The following is a 10,901-nucleotide window of genomic DNA, read 5'->3' as shown; positions in this document are numbered from 1 at the left end:
GGGGCCCGGGGGCACCTCGCTGGTCGAGGGGTTCATTAAATCGCCCCGACCGCTGATGAAGAAGCAGGCGGTGAAACGGCATCACCACAAACACAACCTGAAGCATCGCTATGAGTTCTTGGAAACGCTGGGGAAGGGAACGTATGGGAAGGTGAAGAAAGCACGGGAGCGTTCCGGCAAGCTGGTAAGAGCTGGTCCTGCGCTTCTCCGTTGTTATTTCGGTGCGTCCTCGCTACTCCGGTGCGGCGGTACCGACTCCGGTTCTGCCCCGCCTGTATAACCGGGACCGCAGCGGTGCTACGGAGCCTCCGGTGCCGGGAGAGCGCCGCCCTAAAGGGGCAGAAGCCGGGGGGCTGCGGTGTCCCGCGCCCACTTGACCCAGTCGGGCTTCCTGGGGTGAGAGGGGTTTGCAGATATCCGATGTGGAAGAGCAAACATCGCACTCCGGTCTCAAGGATCGTTCCCTTCCTCTCGCCCCGGTGTCGAGTTGGTTTTACATGTTGACTCTCGGTGGCGTGCAAGCAAAGCTGAGCCCCTCAGAGCCCTGAGTGCCCGCTTGAAGTCGTCATTCACTGAATAGCTGGCTCGGCCCCTTTAGAAGAAAGTGGCTCTGTGCAATGCAGAGCTCAGCCCCGAGCGTAGACCTGGTGTGATTCGGGCAGCCCAGCCTCAGGCACCCCGTGGTACGCAAGCAGCAAGGCTCTGAGCACCACGGGGGTGTAAAATCGGCTGGTTAGCGTGCCCCTGGAGCGTGTCAATGAAAACAACTGTGAACTGGAGAGGTTTTCCTCTCCAACGGCTCTTCATTAAGTCAGATCTGCCGTTTCCATTCCCCTATCTGATGCTGCTGCATAACCAGGGCTTTGCAATGCTGCTCCTTACCCAGCAGCCTGGGAGGATCTCATCCCTGGGGTGGATGAGGAGCCCTGGCTTTCCCTTTCTGCACCAAACAAAGCTTGTGCAGTGGATCTTTGAGCCTCTGGAAAAGGTTCCTACCTGTGGAAGCCCCTTAGGACAGAGACTTGTTTGTCTGGTAGCATAAGTCCATTATAATGCAAATCAAATCCACACACCAGTGGCTCTTCTATAAGTGCCAAAGATAGTCAAAGGCTGGACTAACTAGTACTGCAGCGAGCCGGCCCTGTGGGAACAGGAGGCTTAACCACAAATCTCTCCTCTTCCCACAAATTCTTTCTTGCACCACTCAGCATTTCCGGACCTGTTTAATCTTTAGGCTTATCCCAAGCTGGGATATTTGTTCCTTCTCTAAGTGGCTTTCACTTCCCAAAGGCCGAGGTGTGAGCAGGCACTGCTGCTCCTGGGTTACCCCTCCTGGGTTGTGCAGATCCCACATTACAGCAGCACTGCAGCTGCTCCGTGCACGACTTTGGCCTCTGGTTAATCAAACTGCACAGATGACACACTGAATATTGAACTTTTTTTCTTAGCTGCTTGGCTGTCCTTCTTTTCTGTCTCTTTTATTTATTTTTGTTTATTTTTTTGCCCTACCCCCTCGTGCTTTTCATTTTGAAGGCTCATGCTGTGGTGGTGCAGTGCATCCTGCACCTGCTGCCAGGGCAGCATTTGGTCCTTTCCCTCCCATCCCACAGTTCTTCCAGCCTGCTTCCCCAGCCCAAGGCAAACCAGGAGCTGGAGGGGGCCCTTGTGGGCTCAGGAATGGATCTGTGGGTTTGTGCAGCGTTGGGGGAAGGCAGCACCTGGAGTGTTCCAAAGCACCAAAGCCTCCTTTGATCTCCACTAAAGGGTGAACCCCTGTCCCTTCCGGAGTGCGTTGTAATCCATATTTCATGGAGCATGAAACGCAGCACTTGCAATCTGGAACAACTTCTGAAGTGCTGCCTGGGGTTGTAGCTTAATGCATCTTTCAGCAGCTGCTGAAAATACCTGTTCTGCCCCCAAAAAACTGTTTAATTAAAAGCCTTTTTGACTTGGAAAGTACTCGGGAGTTCTCAGGGCTCTGACAGCGGGGCTGTTTCCTGCAGGAGATTTTTTTCACATAGCACTGATGGAGCAGGGGGTGTTGGTTGTGTTCCTGTATCCCTGGAGCTGCCATCCCCACTGCTGGGATGCCTTCCCCTCTCTAAGGGCTGCACCTTGAAGTTAGGGAGGGGATATTCTGGGACAAAACAGCTGCTCAGTACCTCTAGGGAAGGGTGAGAAGCCTGAGGGCTGATGGGTGGATCAGGCACTGCTTCTAATGGTGGGTTTGGGCTCTGGTGAGACCCAAGCAGTGGCTTCTTGCTGTGTGCCGTTAGGAGAAGCCCTGGGGCTCTGCAAGCACTAAACCTGCTGGTGAAGGTCACTAAGTGTGAGTGTTCCCTGCTCAGGGCACACACTGCCAATGGCATCTCCTGAGGCATCCCACCCTGCGGCTGCTTTGTCTTTCTTGGCAGCAAGTCTGGCTTTGAGTCCAGGCTCAGCGTGAGCGTCTCAGTCTGTGTGCACCCCAAAGTGCGGTGCTGAGGGTTAGCAGATGAGAAAAGTGGGGCAGCAGGGAGGTGGGAAGCAGGAGCAGGGGATTCTCTGCATAAAGGCTTTGCCTGCGTTGCATGGGGGTCACGTAATCAGGAGCTGGAGCGAAAATTGTTAAACTTTAACCTGCTAACCCAGAGCGAAGGTTCTGGCAAGGAATACCTGGGTTTCGAGAAGCTATGAAGTGCCTTCAGTATTGCTTTCAGTATTGTTTTGCACAACGCCCCATGCCTGGGTTATTGAACTCCCGTGGCTGGAATCTGCTCTGCTCGGCTGCTGCAGAGTCAGACACCATGAAGACAGCACTGTGGCAGCTGAGATCTCGCTGCTGTAGCATCTGCTGGCTTCTGGGGCTGCGATGGGCTCTGCTCAGCTCTGCTATCGTGGCAAATGTGTGTCAGCCTGGGTCTGCCAGTGGGGTTTCTGACTCCCCTAAGCCAGAGGGACCAATGTCAGAAGCCTTGAATACCACCTGGAGAAGGGACCCTGTGCAGCTGGGCCTGTTGGTTCCCTACAGCCCCCTCCTTGTTGCCATGAGACCTGGAGTGGGGGTCCCTTGATGGATTAACTCTGTTCCGCATTCTTGTCTGGTACAAAAAAAGAGGTTCTGCTGGATTCAGTTGTAAATTCAACCCTAGGAGCGCATTGTTTCTCCTCAGCCCCTTTGAAAAAGGATTAGAAGGCGTCTATTCTCCAGCACTCACTCTTCTTTCTCCTCCCCTTTCAATTTCCTCCTAGAAGAGAACTTGAAAAGCCAATGGAAGCCGGAGCGCAGCTCACATCGTCAGCCCAGTCCTGAGCTCTCTGCCTCTGCTCCCTCACACCAAACATTCCCTTCCCTCTCCATAATCAGCTCCTTGAAATAAGTACTTGTGAGGAGAACAAAACCTGTTTTTTTCATTTCCGTGACCCCAAGAAGACGTTATCTCTGTAGCCATGTGCAGGTTACATTCCTCTGGCTGCAGCCCAGCCTGGCTGGGACTCGGCTCCTGTAAGAGCTGCAGGCACAGGGAGTGATGCTGAGCCCCTTCCCAAGGGCAGGTGCTCCTTGCCCTGCTGTGGGATGATGTGGTGCTCCTGGGTGATCACTGTGTGTCCTCCTTCACAGGTGGCCATCAAGTCCATCCGGAAGGACAGAATCAAAGATGAACAGGACCTTATCCATATCAGGAGGGAGATAGAGATCATGTCGTCCCTCAACCACCCCCACATCATCGCCGTCCATGAAGGTGAGCTCCCTCCTCACTGCCCCTTTTCCCTTCGGCCATTTCCCTGATTCACCCCATAGGAGCTCACTGTGGGGAATCCATGGCAGGGGAACCAGCAAGCTCCAAAGCAGTGGGACTCCCTGCAGCCTGAGGCAGGAGCAGAACTTGCTCCTGCCATCCTTTCCCTTCCCTGGGGCATAGGAAAACCAAACCACAACTTCAGCAAGAGCTCCTGCTGCTGGTTTCTGCTATATGGCCAGGACTGGGCTCTGCTCCCAGGCTGTCAGGGCAATGCGGATGGCAGCCGAAGGGCAAGTCCTCAGGATCAGATTTGGGCTGCTCCAGTTGGAAGCTTGCTCCTCGCTTCCTTGGTGACAAAGCAGTGTGGCTGTGCCCTTCCTGGTGCCTGGGGTTTGTCTCTGCGCCAGGTGTGTGTGTGTGTGTGTTGTTGCCACCTTTGTGGTGTACGTGAGGTATCCAAAGTCCTTTTGTCCTCCAAACAAAAGCACACTGGCTGGTGGTTTATAGAAGGTGTTTGCAAGGACTGAGTCACGCTGCTGCTCGCTGGAATTCAAAAAATACTGAGGCAGCTTTCTGCAAATAGGAGGAAAGCACTCCAGCTGTGGAGCACAGTGGGAGCAAGTGGGAACGCACAAAGCCTGGCTGTGCCTCCGAGCCTTTCCCTGGGAGCTGGGGTCTGTGAAGCATGGGAGGTCCATGTCTCAGCCTCCTCCTGGAGGATCAGAGCACATCTCTGGCCAAAAAAATCCACTTGTCCCCATCTGATCTCCAGGTCACAAACCCAGCACCTCCCGTTCTGCAATACACACAAGGCAAGCATGCCATGTGTTGGGTTCAGCCAGAGCCTCCGCTCATTGTAGGGCTCTGAGCATCCCTCCTAATGCCCCGTGGCTTCCCATCTCCATTCCCATTCAGTGTTTGAGAACAGTAGCAAGATTGTCATCGTGATGGAGTACGCCAGCAAAGGAGATCTGTATGACTACATCAGTGAGAGGCAGAGGCTGTCAGAGCAGGAGGCTCGCCACTTCTTCCGGCAGGTTGTGTCGGCTGTCTACTACTGCCATAAGGTGAATGGGGCTCTGTAGGCTCAGATCCCATGGGGGCACATCTGGTGGTGATGTTCAGTCTGGGCTGGGAGCTGTGGGATGCTCAGGGCTGTTGGGTTTTCTTGGGAATCGGGGTTAATCCCACTCCTTATCTGAAGGGTGCGGTGCCTTCGGGCCTCTGCGGGGGAAGTGCCCTGACAGCTTTTAGGAAAGTGCTGCCTGGCTGCTGTGGTGTCAGGTTGACTAACCCTGCATTGTCCCACCCGTGTTGGGGAGACGCCCAGGGCTGTCTGTGAGGGTGGTAGCTGAGCCCTGGGTCAGCATCTCTTCCATTTGGCTGTGGGATGGGCTCTGTCTGCTGGGTGGGCACTGGGGGTCTCCCTAGGGGTGCTGTAAGGCTGTGCTGGGGTCATGCCTTGTGCTGGGTACTGTGGCAAGAACAGGGGGTCGTAGGCACCTCCTGAACCCAGTGCAGACTGGAACATGGCTTAGCAAATCCAACAAAGCACGCAGCTTTGCTCACCCTGGGGATGGGGTACTGGCTGCTTCTGTGGGCACAGGGCTGGGGTGGATGCAGGAACCTGATGTGGCAAGGGGGTGCTGACAGCAGCACCCAATTCAGGACGTGGTTTACAGCTCATCCTCGTGCAAGCAGCCGGAGTTATTTGCTGCTATCTCTTTGCTGTCACTGATGTGAACGCCCATGCTGTCGCCACTGTGCCGGCACCGCGAACGGCAGTGACCTCTCCGTGCTGCATTTCCCTTCCTCAAACATCCTGTGAGCTCAACCCACCTCTCCTCCCCTCTTGCAGAACGGGATCGTTCACAGGGACCTGAAGCTGGAGAACATCCTTCTCGATGCCAACGGGAACATCAAGGTGAGGGGCTGTTGGCCATACGTTGGGGTTCACTCAACAAAGAGCTCAGGGATGCTGGTGCAGGGTGGGGGGTTGTGATGCCCTGTTCCTCCCAGGGCATGTGGTCCTTATGGCTCTGGGAAGGCTGCTGCTGTTTGCCCTGGAATGAGAGAGCAAGGCTGAGAGATGGAGACCAGAGGGCTGCCCCTGTGATCTGCAACTGAAAGGGAGAGGCTGCAGAGGTAGAGCGTCAGAGTTAAAGCCATCAGTGTTTATCTCTCTGCTGATAAGAGGGCAAAGTCTGAAGCGGACTTCAAAACAAGACACGCTGGGGAAGAAGTTGTTTCCCAGTGAAAGTCTCAATTCCCACAAGCACAGGGCAGCCGGGTGCTGCTTCACCCCACGGCCGTGCCTCTCTCCTGGGTCAGAGTGGTTGGAGATAAAGGGATGGGGCTTTATCTGTGCAGTGGGTGATGATGTCATTGGGACTGTGCCTTCTGCTCCCTGGGTGGTGGCTGTCCTGGGCATAACGAGTGCCCACATGCTAGCAGAGCTGATAGAGCACGTATCAGCTTTGTGGCTGTAGCTGAGCCAGAGGAGAGCCCTGTGGTGCTGCTCTGGTCACACCTGGACATAGAGCCACTGCTCCACCTGCAGACAGCAGCCTTGCTGCTTGCTAAGAGCTGTGAAGTTGCAGGTGCTCAAAGCCAGCTTGGATGGGGCCCTGGGCTCCTATTGTAGTAGCTGGTAATCCTGCCCACAGGAAGAGGTTTGCAGCTCGATAACCTTCAAGGACCCTTCCAACCGAAGCCGTTCAATGATGATTCTGTGATTCTCTCCAGATTGCAGACTTTGGCCTGTCCAACGTTTACCAGCAGGACAAATTCCTGCAGACCTACTGTGGTAGTCCCCTCTACGCCTCACCTGAAATCATCAACGGACGGCCCTACAAAGGCCCAGAGGTACGTGGTGCCCTGTGAGGTGGTCTCACTGCCTCTCAGCTTGGACTTGGAGCAGCTCTGGGTGTTCTCCCCGTATAGGAGCTGGGATGGCAGAGACCTCTTTTGGGGTAGCAGTCTCCTGAGGCAGAGAACTGTGTTAACGGGGTGTTGCGGTTGGATGGAAACAGCTGGGGGAGTTCCTGCCCCATGCCATGACCTGGGGTGGTGGCCTGGTCCTGCTGCCCTCACCTCAAGGTCCCCATCCTTCCTGCAGGTGGACAGCTGGTCCCTCGGTGTCCTCCTCTACATCCTGGTCCATGGCACGATGCCCTTTGATGGCCACGACTACAAGACCCTGGTCAAGCAGATCACCAGTGGGGACTACCGGGAGCCCACGAAGCTGTCAGGTAGGCAGACCCCATCACGACACGCGTTCCATCCTCCAACTCGTGCTCTCCTGGTGCCTGACCTTCCTCTCTCCCCCAGATGCCTGTGGGCTGATCCGGTGGATGCTGATGGTGAACCCGGAGCGCCGTGCCACCATTGAGGACATCGCCACACACTGGTGGGTCAACTGGGGCTACCGTGTGCCCGTTGGTGAGCAGGAGCTGCTGAGGGAGAGCAGTGAATCCCCATTGGCCACGGTGGCCGAGTGGCTACGGCGCTCCTCCAGACCCCTCTTTGAGAACGGCTCCAAAGTGAGGTGCTTCTTCAAGCAGCACATCCCTGGTGTGGCCCTGGAGAGGCAGCGTTCCCTTAAGAAGTCCAAGAAAGAGAATGATGTCTCCCATGCACTGCAGGAGGGGGCTGCAGCCCCGGAGAACCCCTCCAAGTCCATCCTCAAGCGGCCCAAGGGCATCCTGAAGAAGAGGAATTCCTGCGAGCAGAAGGTGCCCATCCCTCCGCCAACAGCTCCTGGGGGAGAGGCGAAAAGTGAGGATGGGGACGTGACTGCTGTGGGGCTGAGCCTAGTGCTACCCTCTGCAGTGCTGGGGGATAACGAGGGCAGCAGTGTGGTCCCTGTGGCTGTGCCCAAGAAGGGAATCCTAAAAAAGCCCCCGAAGAGGGAATCAGGGTATTACTCATCCCTGGAATGCTGTGAATCCGGGGATGTCTTGGATGCAGGGAGCTTGGACCTTGAGAGCAATGTGTTTGCTGACAGCCCCACCGCTGAGCAGGGCCCCCCCGTCCTTCCCAGCAGCCGGAAGGGCATCCTCAAGCACAGCAGCAAATACACCAGCAGTGCTGAGCCCCACAGCCCCCCCAGGCAGAGCTTTGGATGCTTTGATGAGGTGTCCCTGCCCAAAGCTCCCCTTGCCCCCCGCCCTCGCCCACCCAGCGCTGTGAGCGAGGACAGCATCCTTTCCACCGAATCCTTTGAGCAGCTCGACCTCCCCCCACGCGTCCCCCCGGGCAGCAGCGGGGCCATGAGGGGCTGCGTCTCTGCTGACAGCCTCCTGTGCTTGGAGGAGGAGGAGGAGGCGGATGAAGGGCGCAGGCTGCGCCGCTGGACCGTGACCCACTGCCCCAGCGCACTGGGAGAAAGCTGTGACAACATCACCGAGGTGTACAGACGTGCCGTGGCCATCGGCATGAAGCTGAGCTGAGGGCACCCTATGGCTGTAGGGATGGGGTCCCTGAGCCTGGGATGGTCCCTACTGTGGGGAGGGGGGGGCACAACCCCTCCCCTCTCCCCCCATGGCTTCCTTGTGTCTGGGAGGGGGGCTGCCCTGTGTCTCCCCCCTCCCCCCTATTTATTTTGCAGCCTCCAGGAGGATGTTGGATGCACACAGGGATAGGGTTGTGGGGGGGGGAGGGGGATGCCCTGAGTGCACATCTCAGAGAGGAGGGGGTGATAAAAGGACCAAAGCCCTAAGCTGCCCCATTGCCCCCCCTGCTCCTGCTAAGGGGAAGAAGTGTTCTCTGTGGCACCACACTGTCCCTCCCTGCTGCCTTCCATGCAGACAGGCTCATCTCATGGGAGGGATGAAATGGGGTGGGGGGAGGGGTGGGATTTCTTTTTCTTTGCACTGTTTTTTTTTTTGGCTGCACGAGATAACGGATGGGGCAGGTAATATACCTCAAACAACTGGAGATGTAGCAAGGTGCAGGCAGGAGGCTGTCCTGGCTGCAGGCTGGTGTTTGCTGGCAATGTGGTGCAGCCCCATCCTTCTGCTGCTCTGAGAAACTCAACTGGAATGAAGCACCAACTGGAAGAGCACATGCACTGTGATGGCGATGAGCTGAGGCTGCAGGAAACGCAGAGCTGCCCCACACCGCAGTCTGAAAAGGTGCTCTGATGCCAATTTTTCATGGTGAAAGGAGAAAAAAAGAAAAAGAAAAAAGAAAAAAAGCGCCTTTCATAAGGCACTGCTTCTTTATTTATTGCCTCGTGTGTGAGTTAATGTAAAACTACATCAGCACTGGATTTGCCCAGCTCAGTATCAGCCCCCCCCCCCCCATGGGTGGTTGTGGGGTGGCTGTGCTGCAGCCCTGCTGCACTGCTGTGTGGGCAATGGCTCTGTTCCTTCCTACAGCGTGGTCCAGAGGAAAAAAAAAACAAACAAAAACAACATTAAATTAAAAACAAAAGGCACGTGTTGGTTGTTTTCCTGGTTGTTCTTCCACTGCAGTGTTCTGGGGGATGCTCCAGGCTGGGGTGTGCTGTCCCCAGGGGGATCCTGTGGCTCTGGTGGTGATGCTGAGGCTGTGCGTGGCTATGGGGTTTGTTCTAGGATGGGTGAATGTGAGTTGGCTGTGGATGTGTGTGTCCTGTGGGGTGTAATGCATCTTGCAGTGTGTGCTCAAGCTTTATTTGCAGGCTCTGCAGCATGCCCACCCCACTCCTCAGCCATGGGGACCTCAAAGCGTGCATCCTGCAGGGATTTTCCACCCAGGAGAACACAGCTCCCAACTTTTGCTTTCCCAACGCTGCTGCAGAGTGTGTCCAGGTCTGTGAGCTGTGTGCAGGTGATGGCAGCAGGAGCTGTGCTCTCAGGTACCTCCCATGGAGCAAAATCCCATCGGAGATGCACAGCACCGCTTTGCTTCCCCCGCAGTTGCCCCCCTCTCCATCCCATTCCCCTCAGTTTCCTTTGTCTGCTCCTCCCGCTGCGGCATTGAAACTGCTTTTATTGCTCTCTAAAGCACGGTAACAATTTCCCGTTTCCACTCGAGTAAATCAGAGACATTTCAGGTCCCCATTGCAGGAGAGGGCCGACGCTGTGGGGCACGAAGTTCTCTGCCCCCCACTGCGCATTCCCTGCATGCTTTGGCCCCATGCAGTGATACCTACAGCTGCTGTGTGGCTGTGCAGGGCAAAGCCTCCAGCCTGGCCAGCATCCCCAGGGATGGGGATGGATGCAGCCAGGGCTGCAGTGGGGGCAGGTGCTGCTTTCAGCCCCGGAGTGCATTCGAATCTCTGGGATTCACCCAGTGCCCCATAGGGTGCTTGTCGGGTGTGGGGTGTAGGAACCTTCAGGTCGATGCTGGGCTGCTGCATTTGGGGGAGGGTCACCCACATCTGGGGCTGATCCAGGAGCCCCATGTGATATCACTGATAATCCATAAGGTCCTAAAAGAGGGGAGGAGAAGGATGTTCTGCGCTGGGGATCTGGCAGCAGGAGGGAGCCCAGCCCAGCACCGCTCCCTCACAGCACAGTGACTCAAATCTGGCCCCATCCTGCCCAGACTTGTGCTGGGAGCCCGGATGCACTGAGCCCATATTTGGGGCTGGAGGGGACGTGGTGTGGGAGGGGAACACGTGTCCTTCGTGGGGCAGCAGTGCAGCACTGGGGCTGTGGGAGCAGCGGGGGATCGCGCCCATTGCTTTCCCAATCACCCATTTGCTGTCATCACCGGTTGTGACAGAGCCACAGAGCTCATCTTTCTCATAAAAATCTCCTGTTATTTTGTTTTCTCCCTACGTTTTCTGCTCCAGATATCCCGTGTCTGTCTGACACACCACGGGCCGGGGGCCAGCACTATTTCTGAGACATTCTGCATTAACTCAAGTGCCAGCACAATTAACACAACAAAGTTGTGACGTTTTGCATGCGATGTTTTCAAAGCCGTGTTTTTTTTTTTTTAATTTTAATATTACCTGTTTGATTGCTGGATTTCTTTGAAGATCAGAAGAGGAGAAATCCCCACATGAAAGCCTTCCCATTCTCAGCCTGGAGTGGTTGAAAAGAAAAGAATAAAAGGAGAGAGCGGCATCCGGAAATATTGCTCCCACTCCCCAGGAGAGCGAGGAATAGAACCATAGAGCCATAGAATCATTATGAATCAATATATAGAACCATAGAATCTGAGATCCCCAAGTCCAACCCATCC

General features: G+C 55.6%; 1 protein-coding gene across 1 annotated transcript; it reads left to right on the top strand.

The window, feature by feature from the left end:
• Positions 1-6: 6 nt before the first annotated feature.
• Positions 7-9,126, top strand: NUAK2 (NUAK family kinase 2). The gene is made up of 7 exons (XM_010724211.2): positions 7-184; positions 3,602-3,722; positions 4,638-4,789; positions 5,581-5,646; positions 6,468-6,587; positions 6,841-6,973; positions 7,053-9,126. The coding sequence occupies exons 1-7, from the start codon at positions 56-58 to the stop codon at positions 8,171-8,173; spliced, it is 1,842 nt and encodes a 613-aa protein (XP_010722513.1). The 5' UTR covers positions 7-55; the 3' UTR covers positions 8,174-9,126.
• The last annotated feature ends 1,775 nt before the right edge of the window (positions 9,127-10,901 follow it).

Source organism: Meleagris gallopavo, chromosome 28 (assembly GCF_000146605.3).
Source record: "Meleagris gallopavo isolate NT-WF06-2002-E0010 breed Aviagen turkey brand Nicholas breeding stock chromosome 28, Turkey_5.1, whole genome shotgun sequence".
Lineage (NCBI taxonomy): Eukaryota > Metazoa > Chordata > Aves > Galliformes > Phasianidae > Meleagris > Meleagris gallopavo.
Note: the sequence above shows the minus strand (reverse complement) of the source record. Positions and strands in the feature narration are given on the sequence as shown.